Source organism: Podarcis vaucheri (genome assembly GCF_965113315.1).
Source record: "Podarcis vaucheri genome assembly, chromosome: 9".
Classification (NCBI taxonomy): domain Eukaryota; kingdom Metazoa; phylum Chordata; class Lepidosauria; order Squamata; family Lacertidae; genus Podarcis; species Podarcis vaucheri.
In genome coordinates, this window is record NC_138767.1 from 44563640 (window position 1) to 44583565 (window position 19926).

General features: G+C 44.6%; 1 protein-coding gene across 1 annotated transcript; it reads right to left on the minus strand.

Moving 5' to 3' along the window:
* Positions 1–1569: 1569 nt before the first annotated feature.
* Positions 1570–18956, minus strand: NAF1 (nuclear assembly factor 1 ribonucleoprotein; the record flags this gene model as incomplete). The annotated part of the gene is given in 10 exon segments (XM_082237230.1): positions 1570–2980; positions 3479–3581; positions 4502–4553; positions 6281–6441; positions 7491–7573; positions 14119–14215; positions 15653–15794; positions 18195–18895; positions 18898–18938; positions 18941–18956. Coding segments are annotated over 10 exon segments (1839 nt in total). The 3' UTR covers positions 1570–2537.
* Positions 18957–19926: the final 970 nt, after the last annotated feature.

Consider the following 19926-nt stretch of genomic DNA (forward strand, 5'->3'; position numbering starts at 1 on the left):
TCAGACTAGCTCTTTTAACTGCAGCACTAGCTTCAATTATCTTTCTGTGGTTTTGCCTGAGCTATAAAGCTATTGTTTTCTGGCCATGCTTAATGGAATTTTCGTTTTTCTGTCTGCAAGTGTGCATCATGGCCAGAGAATTGCTTACAATTATTCATAGAAGACATTTTGGGAGATGTGTTAAGACTTTGGTGAATGGTTCAAAAGAACTTTCACCACACATCTTTGAAACAAAGTTTTGAATGTTGTTCTATCCAAATGGGCCCATAATAGCGTAATTCACAGTATTGCTAATGTTCAGCTGTGAGTGCCAATGCTTATTTAATATAAAACAGCACCAAGTAAAAAAAAGACAAAAATAGCAGCACAGCAAAATAAATAAATAAAGTTGTTTTTGAATCTGGCGAAAAAATCAAATGGGCAATATCCCCACAGCCTATGCTTAGTGGTTACAGAAAGGCAACTGACTGAAGAATGGGAAATGGGAGCTTCAGTCCGGTAATATTTTCTAAAGGTAAGTGAAACAAGCTGGAGGGAAACCCTATTAAACCCTTTAATCTTTTAAAGTTTTCATCTGTGCAGTTGCACATATGAGACCTGAACCTTCTAGAATAGGCAAGAGATAGTTGCCTGGCCCCAGCCTTCAGCATGCACGCTTGAAGTCCGGTGTGGGGACCTTACTGTTCCACCCCTTAACTGACTCCTGGAATGTCCCCACTATAGGGAAGTGCCAGAGAAAAGTGTGAATGCTTCTGAAGAAGTGTGCATGCACACGAAAGCTCATACCAAGAACTAACTTAGTTGGTCTTTAAGGTGCTACTGGAAGGAATTTTTTTATTTTGCCAGAGAAAAGTTCACTAGACACACCTATTGCAGGGAAGGAGAAGAGGCCTTGTGAGCATGGTCAGCTGCAATGGAGAATTATATACAGACCATGATGGTCAGTACTAAGGTGGCTACAGTCACATACCTTGTAGAGAGCAGACCAACTGCTACAGCAGGCAATGTCTTAGAGAAACTAACATAGTTGTGGCAGCAGCTGTTAGGGTCTTCAGAGAGGGACTGCCACCAGTAGTAATGACAGCAACAAGATGAAGTCAAGAGTCATGTAGCTGGCGACACACTGGTAAATTGGGGCTTAGCATATGCTATCAAAGGAGGCCTGCTCCCGTAAGGTCATCAAAATCCAGGAGGATCAGTTCCAGCATGCTTATCTTGTGAATTCTTGACAACACAGGGGTGACAAGAGGCAAATGAGGCAGCAATAGTGCCTGTCTGACAGACACAACTTGCTGCCTACAAATGGCATCCTGTCAATACCAGTCAGCACAGAAAAGTGAAGGGGAAAGTAATTAAAGTCTAGCTCTAGACAATACAGAAAGTTTCATCTAATGCAGGCACAGTGATGCTGAAAAAAGAAATGAGAAGAAATTTGAATACGCAGCCTGAAGTGGACTGGCAAAAAATATGTATAACCTAGCTTGATTCACTTATGAACTTTGTTCAGCTTAGGACCAAAACCTATAGACATACTTCAGACACCACAAATAATTTTATTCAACACCATAATTTGAACAAAGTCTATTTATTTCAATTTCACACAAAACAGAAAGCCTAGTCAGATCTAGTGGTTAGTTTCTCCATTGATCCATCACATCATGGCGCTTAAGCCTTCAAAAATGACACGTAGTATCAGATGTGGAAGCTGAAGTGAAACTATTAGCAATCTTAATCTGAACACAAGACTTTCTTCAATGACCTCAAACAAGAAGACTACTTCTTCCTATGGCTATGTTTTTTCATGATGCAGTACAGAAGCTAATTCAGGCTACTTGTACTGTAACTTCTTATGTCAACCAGACATAAAGGTGGTAACCTAATCACCTAAACTTTTAATTACCACCAAAATGGTCAACAAGCCAATTTCACCATTTCATACCCCTGTCTGATTACTAAATAAAGCATGGTTAAAACCTCAAATTTAAAAGGAGAGTTAAGCACGTGCCCACTAAACTCAATAGGTCTTGGTTGGACAACACATTATTTTTATTTTAAGAATTGGCATTTGTTGGCATGGGATGATATGTTTTGCCATACATTCAGCATATAATTCATAATTTAAACGTATTTCTTGGATAAACTTTTAAATCCATATATATATGCCGCAAACACAATCTTCTTTTATTGCATTGACAAATACATAAATTCGTTTAGGACAGCTACTATAAAAATAATGTACAGCTTTATAAAAAAAAATTCCAGGAACTTGGATTGTACAAATATAGTCATGTTTTAGTATTTCCATTAGATGTAGGTATGTTCTATAAAATTTAAACCCTATTCTTTTGTCAGTTCTAAAAACAAACAAAAAATACACATGGTTTATACTTTTAATTCCATACAAAAACCTCAAAGTTTATATTTTTGTACATAATTTGAAAATCATTCTCTCCACAGGGGACGTAAGAATATACAAAGCATCAGGTGCACAATTATAGATTCTCCAGGTCCCTGAATGACAAAAGGACCACTTTACTCTAAGGAAGATGAGCATTGTGGGGAGCAGCAGGTGGAGGTGGTATTGGAGGTGGGGGTGGCGGTGGCAGAGACAGCAGTGAGAACAGCGGGTCGTATGCATTCTGACTACACTCATGAGGCCACCCCCATGGTACAGATGGGGGAGGAGGTGGGAAATTTGCCTCGTTATTAACAGTTTCAAATGTTGGGGGAGGAAAAGAATATTGATGTCTCCTCAGGTTCTCCTGCCTCTGCTGCTGGCAATAAGCTGAAGGCTTTGGAAGTTCTGTGAAGTTAGAGTAATGCTGTGGAGATGTCCCATACTGCCTGAAGGAACGTGGGGAAGCAGACGAATGAGGAAACCGACTCCTGGCAAAGGTAGGATTGGGTTCTCTCCCAAAATAGCCATGTGAATAATCTGAAGGATATTGTCTTCTGGGCTGATGATGAGCTCCGTTCCCATCTGAAGAAAGAAATGAAAAAGCAATTGTGGTATTTTGGTAATTCAGGGTTATCCTGCGAATGTGGTATCATGGGGAACACGGACTGTCCCCTTCCCACCCCGGGCCAAGTTTAAATGTGTTTTCATTTGTTTCAGTCCTTTAAATTTGTAAACTGCTTTGGTCACCTTGCGAGAAAGGCAGCATATAAATTGCAACGAACCAATGAATGTCTGCTGACACCGTGGATTCATTTGGGTAGAAGGGTGTGATAAAAATTCAATAAACATTTCCAGCTTCCGAAGCAGAATAAATGATAATTTCCCCCTGCAACCCCACACTGTTAATCTGTTCAGGATAAAGGCAATATTGACACTGAAAGGTTCTCACACGCAAGGACTAACATTTACAATTATGCTATATTCATACAGTAATCCATATAAGAAAGTGGGATTTTGAGCTTTTATACATTAATTTGCTTTGAGGCCCAACATTAAAATTCCGTAATAGCACCTACTTACTGGAATCCTCTGGTTGTGGTCGGCACTTCTTTCTTCTTAGATTCTGAGATTTCTTCTGCTGTTTAGCTGCTCTCTCTTTCTCATCATCACTATAATCTAAAGCCTAGATCAAAATATTTACATAAGAAACTGGAAACTGAGCAGAATATACCATTTGGTTCTTTTTACTGGCTATCAGCAGGCAATAACAGGTTATTTGATGCTCATTCATAAATACGACATTCTGGAATACACTATGAGCACCTTTACTACCACTGGAGTATAGTAGTAGAAGAGAAACCCAGGGAGATGGGCGGGGTATATATAATAAATTTGTAGTAGTAGTAGTGAAAAATATAGGAAAGGATTATTTACATAGCATTCAAAGTACAAAATGATACAACTAGTTTTGTATCTTTCCTAAATTTACTATTTACACTAAAGGAGAAGCAATCTGGAACTGGACCAAGAATCAGTTTCACTGCAGAAATACAAAATTAAAGCAGCATGATCTTCATGACATGTTACGGACCATGGGATTCTAACCTGCCTTTCACAAACTCAATGAAAAATCTGCCATTGGGAGTTCCCCCAGCTTGATCCTTGAGAATATTATAGGATATGTGGGGAGCTATAGGTGGAGGGGGCAATGATAGAAAATTACTCCTTCATTAAGTTGCTGAAGAAGCAGTTTAGGATCCAAGTCAATTTATCCTCTTTCTGAGGATGAACTAAAACCTTTTAAAGATTGACAAACTACTTTGAAAATCCAGCTTTCAGACTACTGATACGTGGAGCTAAAGGACTGATTCTCATAAAGAGCTAATGAAGATGCAGACAAGATATATGCAGCACTATCTCTCATTGTTGTTCAGACAATTAAATGTTAAGATGCTCTCAGGGAAATTCATATTCCGTTGAACGACAGACACTGCTTAAGTGGTTTTTCTATGCATATAATATCCCGCAAGAATATTGCTCTTTAAGTAGTAACCACTTACAGACATTAAGGTATAAAATTTGTACACAAAAGGATGTACTTGCCTCGGGTGGTGGTTCTTCATCATTTTTCCATGATGCGTCAGATCCTCTCTCTCTGCAAGATGAGACAAAGTGAAAGATCTATATACTGGGCATTATCTCTATACATGAGTTACTGTTACCCTCAAGCAGGAGGAAAGAATAAAAAAAACCCCACAACTCAAATGCTACCTGCAGCCTCAGCCATTCAGAATTTGAACACTCAAAACAGCTTCTACTATGGATATCAATTTCACATAGGAAAACTCACCTGCATCTTATAATGTCTAATTCATCTTATGTGCAAAAAACCACACATGGCAAAGAAATACATGGAACATTATAGTACACATGCAGTATTGATTCCAGTCTGGGAACGTCAGATTTAATTAAAAGTTTGCAAGAACTGTGATTCCTAAGACAACATTTGTCCTTTGAGAGTTCTCTTGTCATGGGTGAGAGGAAAAGCCGGAAAACAGGGTGGATAAAAATAAATGATTAAAAAAAAACCTTATTAAACCTCACAATAATTTAATAATTATCTGTCAATGTATTTCTAATAGTATAACCAAATCAGGAATTTTTGATATAACTGTAAAAACTACTCTGAAAATTTATTATTACAAAAATGAAACCTTCATCTGGCTGTAAATATTAAGATTATACCAGCAAGAATGTGTCTTTCTGTAAAAAAATAATAATTTAAACCAAGTCTTACTGACTAGTGATTTAAATCAAATCCACCCTGCCGGAAAACCAGTGGTAATTTTTCAAATTGCCCACTTCAATTCAATTGTGTACCATATTCGCCAGCAGCATGAGCCAGAAAGCAACAGTTCAAATCTTACCTCTGTGACAAATTTACTAAGTGGCCTTGGGCAAGTCACAGTTCATTCAGCTCCAAGTTCCTATCTTGAGTACTGAAATAGGACTGTCAGTGAGCCCTAATACCGCTCTCTAAACAGAAACAGATTTTAACTGAAACTGACAGGGCCTGATCCAGTCCAAGCCCCAGCACAGCAGCTGCAGCAGATGATTTCATCATGGCTCAGAGCCTTACCCTCCCCCTTCTGTCTAACATGCAAGTTACTCAGGAGAGGGAAAGCAGAATGGAGATATAGACGCCCCATATGAGCTTCTCAATACTTGCAGTGATTCATCCATGCTTCCTCCACAGATAAAAGGTTAAGACAGATAAAAAAACAGGACTTCTTGGTGCATGCATGCTGCATTTACTTAATGAGGCCTTCAGTTTAGAGAATAGCCTGTTGCCACAAATAAGGAGCAAACCCATTTCCACCTGATCTGATGAACATTTTGAATAAGGAACAGGGGTTATCAACAGAGCAACGTTTGACGAAGCTCAGGATAGATGCTTCCTCTATCCCAAACACACCCTTATGGGAGAGGATATAGCACATGATTTTAACTTCTGTTCAAAATCATTACGATTTTTAATCAGGAATCCTAAATCCAAAAGGCTAATTATGCTCAAGGATAGGTTTTGGATCATTTGAAGGCTACATTTAGTCTAGAATTAAAAAGCCTTCTGGGCAATATGAGTTGTGTATTTCCATACCAAATTTATAGCTCAAAATGAGGAAATCTTCAGGAGAACCAAGGTAAGGACCTCAGAGGAACATCTGCATATAAGTCTCATATTCATATATCAGGAATTGTAAGTATATGGACACTAACGGCTAGCAAAGGTATTGTCTAAGCATTTTGGAATGCATCATCAAAGAGATGAGTTCTAAATCTATTTAGCAAGACTTTCAAGATGCACACATTTACATTACTTACTGTTTTATTTTTTCTGGAAATATATACTGGGTGAAGCTTTCAACGGATGGAGCAAAATATACAGCCTCGTCCATCTTAATACCTTTGGATTCTATACGCTCAGGACTGTTAAACTGTAGCACATAAAAGGGATGTGACACAGGACCAAATACCTCAAAGACCTGCAAGACAAAAACCAACATTAGACATTCTATAATTTACCATTCACCAACCTGGTGCCCTCCACATGTTTTGGACTAACTTTCATCAGCCCCAGTCAGCACAGCCATACTGACTTGGGCTAATGATATAGTAGCAATCCAAAACACATCACAGCTTGGGGAACTGAAGCACCCAATATAAAATACTATGTTGTATCAAACAATGTAGCATTACTCAGCTGCTCATAAGGCTTCTGTCAGACAAACAAGGAAGGAAGCAGTTTTCAATGATTCCTTCCCCCTCCCCCCTTCAAATGGTTGAGTGATTTAGGAAGGGTGCAGGGGCTTAAGAAGGGAGAGGGAATCAGTGAAAATTGCTTCTGTCCTGTTCTGCTAATGACAGTCTTAAAGTAAGATGGACAACACTGCTGAACACAACCCTGTAAGAATTCTCCTCCGGGCCACATTGATTTTAAGCATGTTTCTTTGAATGCTCAAACAGAAAAGCCAAGTTCATTTGAATGTATGCAAATAAGTGCAGCACAAGAGAGAAATAGGCCCTCCAACGTACAATCTAAAACAAAGGAATTGGCTTTCAATCTATATTTTATCACTGGCTGAACCTATGCAACATGGTGAGTCATTTTTTCAAAATCATCTATTTGAAAGTACAGTTAAGTATCTTCAAGGTTACTGCCTACGTAAGGTAGCTGGATAGTGCCTTTATACTGGCAAAGTATTTCTACCTCTTTAGTTGTTCTTTACTTAAAAAGATATATTCCCCAGAAATTCATTAGACATCAATCAAAAATATGTAAAAACACATAATGAGCAGAATGCAAAAAGCCAAAAGGCTTTAGATTAGTGATGGGGAAGCCTTTTGAGTCTGAGGACCACGTTCCCTTGTGGGTAGCCTTCGGCAGGCCAGGGGTGGGGAGGCCCAAGTGATGGAGTCTGAGGAGAATCCCAAAGTCCAGATGGAGAGTTGCATTGAGCCCCCAGGCCTGAGGTTCCCCATTCCTGCTTTAGAAAATAATATATATAGTACAAGTCACATGCAATTTGCTCACCTTTCCCATTGAATGCCGATCTTCTTTAAATAGCACTGTATCTTCATTGACTGGAGGTAGCCCTTTCTGTGACTCTATTATTACTAAAAAGAAAATATTATAAAGCTGACAACCTTTTCCAAAAGAAGGTTAAACAGCATTAGTTTAAATCTCATTGCCCTGCTTCTACCTTCATAACCCAAGTTTGAGGAACTACCGTATATACTCGAGTATAAGCCGACCCAAATATAAGCAGAGGCACCTAATTTTAGGACAAAAAACTGGGGAAACTTATTGACTCGAGTATGAGCCGGTTCACCACACCACAAACCTGGCAGCGGCGGCAGCGGAGGAGGAAGAACAAGCAGCCCCAAAGGGCTGCTTTCAGGCTGCTCCTTCCTCCTCTGCCACTGCCGACAGCGGTGAAAGAGGAGGAATAACAAGCAGCCCGAAAGGGCTCCTTTCAGGCTGCTCGTCCCTCCGCCGCCACCTCTGCCGCTCACAAGAGCAGGCATAGGAGCCCAGTTGGGAGAGGCACAGCGCAGAGCCTCTTCCAACCTTGGCCCCTGTGCCTGCCCGCCTCACTCGAGTATAAGCTGAGGGAGGCTTTTTCACCATAAGAAATATGCTGAAAAACTCAGCTTATACTCGAGTACATACGGTACTTTAAACTACAATATTAATCTATAGCTGCACTGATGAATAAAGTTTGAGCCATGCATCATGTGAAACCAGCATGTGCACTGGGAAAGCAGTGCCCCATTTGAAGGTATTCATGTGATGAGCTTGTTGTAAGACAGAGTAGCATTCTCAGTACTCACAAGCTCACTGTTTACAATTGCTTATTGCTACAAATCAGAAAGCTCTATTGTTTCTACAGATGGAAATTAGACATCTATCAACTTCTGCTAGAACTATCAGAATGCTACACCTCTCCATTAAGCTTGATATTCACTGGGACGGTATAATTAAAAGACGCAGAGATCAATAGCTTCAAGAAAAGCACTGTGACACTTTGCTGTAGAACTAATAGCAATGTAATGAATTGTGGATATTTTGGATAAACTGTTACCTTTCCTATTATATACTTTCTGACAAGCAGATTTCATGCTTAACATCAAAAGTGCATGAAACTATGTAAAAGAGTGTCAATTTCTAAAGAAGAAAACTACAAAGAAGGCAGGTGATTTGATATCATTTAATAAAAATGTAAATTACTCCCAATTATCCTGCAAAAATCTAATATTCATTGCTGCAGAAACAAGAAAATGCTTCTGCAACACTTATTAACGGAAACTCATTTCCTGGCAAGGAAGTCATCCATTCTGAGACAGTATAATGATCAATTAAATATTCACACTCATCACTCCTTCACAAAAAAACTCCTGAGTACAATTAATGCAGCAGTGACAGCTTGATCCCTACTAGGGCTATAAAGGTGAAGCAATAGAAAAATAAAAAAGTGCACTCTTGTGACATGTTCTGGCTAACACCAGACTACACAGGATGCAGATCAACAGAAATTAAAGGACTTAAATTAGTCATGCTCATTAACTCAAATAGGTCTACTCTAAATAAAACTTAGTTGAATAGTAGCAACAGTGATCTTGTGAGTGTCAGTTAATGGCTTTGGTCTCTCTCTTCTCACCTCATCAGGTGTGAAAATATATTGTACCACATATAAACTTTTCTTTAAAGGCCTGAAGCTGTAAATCAAAACCTGTAACTTACTGTAATGAGTTGCAAGGCATTTCCCCACTTGTTCACATTATCAAAGTATCTGTCCATATATGTGTTCTGTAATCTATTGGCATCCCATCTTGAAACGGTTCAGATCCATAAGGATCTGTGCCTTTCATCAATATTTTTGTGCTTTGGTGCTGCTGATCTGTGATTTACAGCTTTGCAGTTTATCTCTGTGGCAGTGGTTTCCAGAGGACCTTGTGTAAAAATAATCAGGGAGGGAAGGAGAGAGGGGACTGAGGTGCAGCAGCCACAGCACTCCCGAAATTTCAAATGTACCCCCAGGAAGAAAGAAAAAAGGTTGGACAAACCCAAGTGCAATGACCCATGTTTTGAACAGATGGAACTACTGAGTAGATTTTAACTCAAAAAGAAATACGTCACCTTAAAATGCATATTTCAGTGACTTAATCACAATGGCTTGAGCATCCAATAAGAATGCTCAGTTGTACTAGTCACGCTATATTTCTGCATGCGCGTTTTCATACAATCAGGATTACACAGCTATCAGCACAATTTTAGGCTTGATTTAAATCGCTTGCATTTGACAGACTATGATTCATGTTCTGTGTAGAAAATGTGCTTGAAAGACCCTGTCACTTTAAATCCGTTACCTATCTTATTTGCTTTTAGAAAGGTAAGATTTGCAGTGAAAGCCTGTGCATATTTTTTCAGTCTCATGTCCCACTCTGTTCAATGGGGTTCACTTACAGATTCGCAATCTTAGGAGAAATGCAGCATGCTAGTGTCTGGCCCGTACCATTTCAAGCACAAAAAGAGGGGTAACGCTAAGGGGAACCAGAAGGAAGAGCCGCAACATGAGTCAAAATCTAGACAAGAATATTACGCTCAATACACTTTTCCTTCTTGAACAGCAAAAATACTCCCCCCCCCCATTATGGCAGTTCATTCATACCATGCGGCTTCAAAACAAACATGGCAACAACATGTTTTCAATTAATGTTTTTGTACATTATTTTGGTTTCAGATGCATTTTAAATGCTTTTAAGATGGTTTTGATTATTGTATTCTCTATGTTGTTCATCGCTGTTGGCTCCCACAGGAAAAACAGTACAGAAACATTTTTTTCTGAAAAAAAGAAACCATTTACCTCACATGCATGCCAATAGCTTTGCTTTCTCCGTATTTTAATTTTATGGTATAAACCCAGGAGTTGGAACAGCATTGCTAGACTCATGCAGCCTTCTCTGGCATGGACAATCTTACTTGCCTCTAGGTTTTACTGGAATAAGTAGATTTTTAATTTGTATAATACAATTTAATATATACAACGTCCTGCCTAAAGATACAGATTTTTGCAGCTAGCTCTGTGGTACTATGGTGTGTCCCTCTTCTCTTCCTCTCCAACTTTAGCTGCAATTCCATAATTACCACCTTCAACTTAATGAAGAGTAAACAAATGCCCACAGAAAGTATGAAAAATATTGCCACCAATATGGAACTGTATCACTATGTGGACTATACCTCAGAATTATCCTTTGCCAATGGAATCTTTGACACTGCAGTGTTTGTGGCGCTATTAAGAAACTTCCAATACTAAAATATCACTACTAACTGAACACCAAGCACAAAAACCACTACCTGTCCCAAAGTTTATTTTCTATTTACAGTGGTGCCTCGCAAGACGAAATTAATTCGTTCCGCAAGTCTCTTCGTCTTGCGGTTTTTTCGTCTTGCGATGCACGGTTTCCCATAGGAATGCATTGAAAATGAATTAATGCGTTCCTAGGGAAACCGCCTTCAGACCAGGTCCGGGGACAGTCTGTCCCCGGACCTCTTCTGAAGGCTGGGGGGGGGGACAAGGGCTTTTCTTCCCACCCCCAGCATTTTAAAAAAACCCTGGGACAGCGGAGGACTTCCCCGCTGTCCGGGGCGATCTTAAAATGCTGGCGGGCGGCATTTTAAAATCGCCCCGGACAGCGGAGGACTTCTCCGCTGTCCGGGGCGGTTTAAAAGCCCCTGGGAAGGCAGGCAGGGGGGACAAAGACTTTCGCCCCCCGCCCGCCTTCAGAAGGTGTCCCCACTCCCCTCCCCACTTCGGAACAGCTTTCCGAAGTGGGGCGGCTGGGGCAGGTGTCCCCGCCACCCCGCCCCACTTCGGAACAGCTTTCCGAAGTGGGGCGGCTGGGGCAGGTGTCCCCGCCCCCCCGCCCCACTTCGGAACAGCTTTCCGAAGTGGGGCGGCTGGGGCAGCTGTCCCCGCCCCCCTCCCCACTTCGGAACAGCTTTCCGAAGTGGGGCGGCTGGGGCAGGTGTCCCCGCCACCCTCCCCACTTCGGAACAGCTGCAAAAGACGTCCGGGGGAAGCGGGGAAGCGAAGCGCTTCGCTTCCCCGCTTCCCCCGACGTCTTTTGCAGCAAGGGGCTGCAGGGAGATCGCTATCTCCCCCCAGCCCCTTGCTTCAGAAGAGGTCCGGGGGAAGCGGGAAGCGAAGCGCTTCGCTTCCCCGCTTCCCCCGACGTCTTTTGCAGCAAGGGGCTGCAGGGAGATCGCTATCTCCCCCCAGCCCCTTGCTTCAGAAGAGGTCCGGGGGAAGCGGGAAGCGAAGCACTTCGCTTCCCCGCTTCCCCCGACGTCTTTTGCAGCAAGGGGCTGCAGGGAGATCGCTATCTCCCCCCAGCCCCTTGCGACCCTCCCCCGGCTGGAGAGGTGACACGCGCCTATGGCAGGAGCCTCCATAGGCGCGCGTCACCTCTCCAGCTGGGAGAGCGCGCGCGGGGCTAAAGCAGCCCCCTGCGGTCCTCCCCCGGCTGGAGAGGTGACGCACGCCTATGGCAGGAGCCTCCATAGGCGCGCGTCACCTCTCCAGCTGGGAGACCGCGCGCGGGGCTAAAGCAGCCCCCTGCGACCCTCCCCTGGCTGGAGAGGTGACGAGCGCCTATGGCAGGAGCCTCCATAGGCGCACGTCACCTCTCCAGCTGGGAGAGCGCGCGGGGGGCTAAAGCAGCCCCCTGCGACCCTCCCCTGGCTGGAGAGGTGACGCGCGCCTATGGCAGGAGCCTCCATAGGCGCACGTCACCTCTCCAGCTGGGAGACCGCGCGCGGGGCTAAAGCAGCCCCCTGCGACCCTCCCCTGGCTGGAGAGGTGACGAGCGCCTATGGCAGGAGCCTCCATAGGCGCGGGTCACCTCTCCAGCTGGGAGAGCGCGCGCGGGGCTGGAGAGGTGACGCGCGCCTATGGAGGCTCCTGCCCCGCTCGGGATGGCAGTCCCGGCAGGGCAGACAGCTCTGCGCCGCCATCCCGAGCGGGGCGGGACTTAGCGCCTCGCTTGGGATGGCGGCGCAGATGTGCCTGCCGTCCCCGGACGGCAGACAGCTTTGCGCGGCCATCTGGAGCGGGGCGGGCTTCTCCCCCGGCTCCCGATGGCCGTGCAGAGCCCGCGCTGATCCCGGCACGGCAGACAGCTCTGTGCCGCCATCCCGAGCGGGGCGGGACTTCTCCGCTGTCCCGGGGAGATTTTAAAATGCTGGGGGTCGGCAGCGAACGCTTCGCTCCCGCCCGCCAGCATTTTAAGATCGCCCGGGGCAGCGGAGAAGTCTCCGCTGTCCCGGGAAGGCAGGCGGGGGGAGCAAAGACTTTTGCCCCCCGCCGGCCTTCAGAAGAGGTCCAGGACCTCTTCTGAAGGCCGGCTGTGGGCAAAAGTCTTTGCTCCCGACCGCCAGCAATTTAAAACAGGTCCCCGGAGATTTCCCTATGGGCTTTCGTCTTGCGAAGCAAGCCCATAGGGAAATTCGTCTTGCGAAGTACCTCCGAAACAGAAAACCCTTTCGTCTTGCGGGTTTTCCGTCTTGCGAGGCATTCGTCTTGCGGGGTACCTCTGTACTTTCACATATTGTCATTGCTTTCTGTGATACACATTCTACAAAGCTTTTTCTTCTTCAGACTTTAGTCTCACTGCACTGCAGTTTATCGCTGTCCAAGTGGCTCAATTTGTGCCCCCAGACAGCCTTCCACATAACACATGTTTTAGCATTGACAACTAGAAGAAAAGTTAGTAATTCTCAAGACAAAATGATCTTATTGGCAAGGGCACCCTGCTGAAACAAGGAGAGAGCCTAGTGAGGAAGAATGGGCGGCAAAAGAGTCAAAATGAGAATTTGGCGAGGTGTGGGTTAAACCAGAGCCTAGGACTTGCCAATCAGGAGGTCGGTGGTTCGAATCCCCGCGACGGGGTGAGCTCCCGTTGTTCAGTCCCAGCTCCTGCCAACCTAGCAGTTTGAAAGCACGTCAAAGTGCAAGTGGATAAATAGGTACCGCTGTAGCAGGAAGGTAAACAGCGTTTCTGTGTGCTGCTCTGGTTCGCCAGAAGTGGCTTAGTCATGCTGGCCACATGACCCGGAAGCTGTACGCCGGCTCCCTCGGCCAATAAAGCAAGATGAGCGCCGCAACCCCAGAGTCGGCCACGACTGGAGCTAATGGTCAGGGGTCCCTTTACCTTTAGGTTTTAGTTCTATGTGATGCAATAATAGTCACAGAGATGAGAGGTGTAAGGCAGAAGAGACCTACTACATATTTTGGAGGGACAAAGGAAGCATAAGAAGAAGTTGCATTTTGATGGTAGCCTGAGAGAGCGCGGGGCAGGATGCACAGCTGCATGCACGAAATCAATGAAATATAGGTTTTGGGTAGATGTGCATGAAGCCAGGGGGTGAAACAAAAAGTACACATTCTAGAGGTTCTGACTATCCCTTGACACTAAACTATACTATACACTTGGCATCTACACACTTAGGAATATGGTATCATATTATAACTTATTCTTATATCCTGCCTTTCCTCCAAAAGGAACCCCTCTGTCAAAACATTAAGCTTCTCAATACACTATGAACTATAAAGGAGAACAATTATTGAAAAAGCATGCACACACATAAACATTTCGCTTACCTAGGTGCTCAATGATGCTGGACACTTTTCCGAAAGGCATAAGTTCAACCGATTCAGGCAGAATTATGGTAAAATCTTCAACAGGAAGTGGCTCCTGCTGGATAATTTTAAGACTTTATTTTCATAATAAAATATTAATCCTACTGCTGCCCACCCTAGATAATCTCTTTGTAGCTGTCTGGCCGAGGGTCAATTTATAACTGCAGACCTAAAATCCGCAATTAGTTAACCTTGTTATTATTCATTAAATTTATAAACCACCCTCCATCCAAGGATCACAGGGGAGTTTACGTATAAAAACACAAAAACACATAACATAATAGCAAACAAAACAATGCTCCCCCTTTAAAAGACCATAGATTGTTTAAGCAGCCAAAGGCCTGGGAGGAGAGGAATGTTTTCAACTGGCACCTGAAGATATGTAATGAAGATGCTAAGTGAGCCTCCCTGGAGCTTCCTTTGGTCAAAACATCTAATTTTAGCAAACTCTGCATGTTTGGATGCACAGTGCCCAAGGAAAGGCAAGCACAGTACAACGGGAACTCCTCTGGCTATCTTCCCTACAAATCACCAAAAGTGACAAAGGATGTGCATGCCCAGTGTCTTCATGCCTCTTGAGCTCTCATTAACTAGGGAAGGCAGCATGGGTGCCTAAAAGGAAGCAGGCAGCCTGTTATTTGCTTCTCTTGACTCTTGGGCTGGGGGTGGAGATGGAGACAGTAATCACAGCACATCTTGGACCTTGGTCCATAGGCTCCAGCTGATGCAAAAAGCTTTAGTTGGACTGTTGATGGGGACAGACTATTGCTGGTACAAAACCTCAAAAGTCTGCAGTGGCTGCCCAAACACTACTGGGCCACGTTCAAGGTTTTGTAATAATTTACCATTGGGGCCCAGTATTCAAGGGCAGCCTAATTCCTTATATCCCTGCCCTATCACTGAGATTTCCAGGAGTCACTGTTAAGTGTTCCCCATGGCTCAGAGGTACAGACCAAATCCACCAAGAGCCTTCTCCCTAATGAGTGCCTACTGCAGTCATTTTTACTGAAGTTTTACTGAAGTTTATAGTTGCTGTCTTGAGGGGTTTTTTAAAAAAAGAGGAGCAAAAACAGACACTGTACATGAAGAGAAAGACAAACATTAACAAAACAATACTTATTATTATTAACTTGTTTTCTTGATTTTACAGTTTTAATTTTGGAGGTATTGTATCTTAGAAAACTGCTTAGCAACTATTGCAGCCATGCAGTTTATAAATTGTTCAAATATATACAATAATAAACAATACACTTGTTTTGGCACTTGCTAACTTTAAGTTTGGACCAGAAAAACAAGTGATAGGGAAAGATAATAAAGTGGGACTCCAAAGCATCCCTTGCAATGCTTTAACAGACAAAGGAGGAGGGCCCCTTTGCTCTGAGCACTTTCTATAACAACATCTAATTCTGCCCTATAAAAGCACTACAGATAAGATTCTCAGATAAACCGTCCAACTATAAGTAGATGAGGATAGTCTATAAATCAACATACTTACTTCACTTAATTCGCCCTTCTTTCTATTAGGGCAAGAGTTACTTTCAGTCTTAGACTGCTGATCATCATCTTCAGACAGCATTGGAAGACAGGAAGAAGAGGAGACAGAAGATGAACTGTCTGTAGATGAACTGTCTGTATCACTGCACGAAAGTTAAATTTTATTTTTATTCTTCAGCATGTCTCCTGCCACATTCTATTTACAGAAAAATCTCAAAAAAAGAAATTGTTGTTCATATAATAGCAAAAGAAGCCTATGGGCTGCATCCAACCATGTCGCTCAACTTATGGTAAGGCTTCAATCAGCAGAATAGGGGAAAGTAATATCCAGTGATTTCCCTCTCTTGCTTGGAACCCCGCTCCCCCCTCCAAAAAAAACAAGGTCTGAAGGATTCCCCAACCCTCTGGAGAACATTTGGGGAAGGAAGCAATGGAATCCTTCCTGTCACATGAGAAACACCACTGGACACAATTCTGGATTGGTAAGTGCTGTTATGATCACAAAATTTCGCAGAAGCCTAAACTCTGGTTCACTTGTAGCCTGCCATCAAGGCATGAATGAGATGCAAATCTGAGCTTTAGGGGGACTCTACCAAACAAGCTACACAGGAGGGAGCAGGAAAGGGGGCAGGATTGGAAAGGGACTAAACAATTGTTTGCTGAGCCTCTCCAAGCAAAAGGCTCTTAGAGAGCCCACAATTTATTCGGACTCTGGCCAGTACCAATGTTCTTCCCCACAAGAACAGACATTTAAAAAGTTCAAAAGCATAATACAGTTGAGCTGAGAACTATGCTGGTCCTCCAAAAGATATTTTGCAATTTCTACCTGAATCTAAACTCAAGTGTAAACAGGTGAATAAATCATATTTCTTAAAGCAATGACAGCCTCCACTGTTGTCTTCAATTCTCCCAAGAAGCATAGGCCCTGGTTGAGGACCAAGCCCCTGGAACCCCATGCACAGCTCAGCAGCGATTTCGCATGGCCCGCAACAGTACATTTCTAACTTTCATGGCAGCAGGGATGTATTTCACTGGTTTGTTGATGCCTGCACAAAATCTCCATAGTCAGCAGATTGGCAGAGACCCAGTGTTCCCAGTGCCAGAACTACAATGCTTTGCAAGCCCTTAGTGCCACTTTCTTACTTGGGAGTATTGTGCTAAACAAACAAACAAAATCCAAGTATGGTTAATTCTCATCACTAATATGCCAATAGAATTTAGCTTTTGCAGTATATTAATATTCAACTTTTAACAGCACACATAGCTTTGGTCATGACAAGACCAGGTCTGTTCAAATATTAAGGTACCTAAAACCTGAATTTACTTATTTATTTACTTATTTACTGGATTTCTAGAAGACCTTTTTCTCCAAGGAGTTCAAGGTGGTGTACATGGTTTGCCCCCTCCTCATTTAATCCCCACAAGAACAGTGTGAAGCAGGATAAAAAAATTCCTTCCAGTAGCACCTTAAAGACCAACTAAGTTAGTTCTTGGTATGAGCTTTCGTGTGCATGCACACTTCTTTAAGGTGCTACTGGAAGGAATTTTTTTATTTTGACTATGGCAGACCAACACGGCTACCTATCTACCAGTGTGAAGCAGGTTACGCTAAGAGGAAGTGGATAGGCCAAGGCCACTCAGTGAGCTTCATGGGCCAAGTGGGCTTTGGTCTCCAAGGTCCTGGTCAGACACTGTAACCACTAAACCACACTGGTGTACCATTGAAAAATAGGCCCAATAAATATACATACATCTGGTTCTGTTATTTATCACTTAACTAGCAGTTTCCTAGGCTTCCCATAGGCAACCGTGACGAGGAGTGCTAGGCTATACAGGCCACTGGCCTGATCCAGCGGACTATGTTCTTATCAATATGTCTGGGCATAGACAAGTTTATTGCAAGAGCTAGTTAAAATATTGTATATGGCATTTTTAAGTGTTGGTAGTCTGCTCCATCATTTTTAACTACTTCGAACTCCGTTTAGATTTGTTTTAATATTAACTTAATCACTCCTGCCGCATACTGCCCTAGCATATGTAAGGACAGACATCAGTTTTAAAATATGTTAAGGCTGTCATTCTTAAAGCAGTGACAACCTCCACAGTTGTCTTCAATTCTCCCAAGAAGCATAGGCCCTGGTTGAGGACCAAGACCCCTGGAACCCAGTGCACAGCTCAGCAGCAATTCGGATGTCCTGCAACAGTACATTTACAGACAGCTTTTTTATAAAGCTGGTAACAAGCAAAACTGGAAGGTAGCACAAAATAAAACAGACTCTCTAGAGCTGCATGCGACTTTTCTTTGCTGCTACACAACCGGCAATCTATCACTGCAGAAGCAAAGCCAGGCAAGCTCCTTTTCCAGCTTCTAACTTTCCCAAAGTAGTCTTCTCCAGTCTTGCGGCCATTAAAAGGTTACGCGCAACTAGGTAGCAAGCCGAGCACTACAAATACCCCCTTTCCTCTCCTACTTCCCCGGGAAGTTCGAAAATGCAAGATTCCGGCCGGGCGGATTTCCTGCCATGCTTTGCGGAACTACCCACCTGTCGGAATCCGAGGAGGAGCCGCCGCCGCCTTCCATCGCCGGCGAGTCCTGCTCGATCCCTAGCGGCGCCGGCCTCGATTCCTCCGCGACACCCATCCCTACATCTTGGGGGTCGCCGTTAAAATCCGGAAGGCAAGAAAGGGAGCTTCTCAAATCGGGCGGCGGCGCCGGCTTCTCCTCCCTTCCCTCGCCGGGGAGGGGCGTCTCGTCTGCCGGTGCAGCGGGAGCATCGGGGTCGCGGCGAGGTTCCCCGCCCGGCTCGCCGCCTCCTCCGGCGTTGAAACTGAGCCGCAGGCCGCCGACGGAGGACGACGACGAGCCATTTCCCAGCGGAGACGGCTCCCCTCCCGCCGCGCCGGACAGCTGCAACAGGCCGGGACAAGGGCCGGGCTGCGGGGCTCCTCCTTCCACGCCGCCTCCATGAGGGCCGGCCTCCTCGGGAAGCCGCGTGGGAGCCTCGGAGGCCTCCGTGGCTCCCTTCTCGCCCTCCTTCGCGGCAAGGGCCGGCGGGGAGGTCTCGGCCGAGCTCCCCTCGGCCCCGCCAGCCACGCTCAGCTGCTGCAGCCGCTGCGTCACTCGGCAGCCCGCGAGGCCGGAGTCCCGCGAAGCCGGGAGCTCGTCCATCTGCGCGCCTTCTCTCCGCGCGCAATTACGCACAGCTGCCCTGGCAACAACGGCGGGAGCTGCCGCGCGCGCGCGCGCCGGATACGCTGCTTCCGGCCTCGTTCCTTCTCCGCATGGGAGGAAGAGCTTCGCGCATGCGGCGACCTGGGGGACTCCCGCGTGTGCGCAGGCGCCTTTTGCCTAAATGCGTAACAGGCGAGCAGTTAGAATTATGGTAGCGTTGAAACTTCAATCGTTCGCCCAACGTAGGGCTTGAGCGCACAGTCCTGAGTCTCAGGCTTTACCGACTGAGCTAACCCAGGAATAGTAAGGTTGCCCTAGAGCCCCCATAAGAAAACGACTGAAAAACTTTCATCAGGCCAACCAAAAATGTCACAAAGTAGTGTGCCATCTTTGTGGTGGTGGTAGTGAAGGTGTGGCATGTTACAAACAAACTTTTTAGAAACTTTTATTAGACCAGCTGAAACGTCTGTGCAGCCTTTTGACTTCTCTCAGGGGGGTTCAGCCTAGATGGCACACCCCAGTCCGTGGCTTCACCATCAGCCACATAGAATAGTAAAGTTGGAAAGGAATCACAAGGGTCATCTACTCCAGCCCCCAGGATTTTTTTTGCCCAACATGGGGCTCGAACACATGACGCTGAGGTTATGAGTCCCGTCCTTTACAGCAGAGCTTTCCAAACTTTTCATGTTGGCGACACGCTTTTTAGACATGCGTCATTTCGTGACACAGTAATACAGCTTTACTAGCAAACCAGAGGTTAAACGAACACCTTTCCAGCCCCAGGAGGAGCATGGGGAGAGTTCACGCAACACATCTACACAGTGGAGCCGACACACCAACACTTCACCACACACAATTTGTAAAGCTCTGCTTTGCGGTTTGAGCTATCCACCCTCTGTGTGAATCAGGATTCTCTCTGGCCACACCCCCTCTCTCCAGGTCACACCCCTCACTGGCTTTGCTTCACACTCTCCTTGAGTGTTGTTGCATGGCTGGAATGTGTGCTTGAACTCTGATAATGTCTCTTGCTTGCCTAAATAGAAGGGTTTCTGTGTGTGCCTGTGTCTGTAGAAACTAGCCTACTATACAAAGGTAGAATTTAT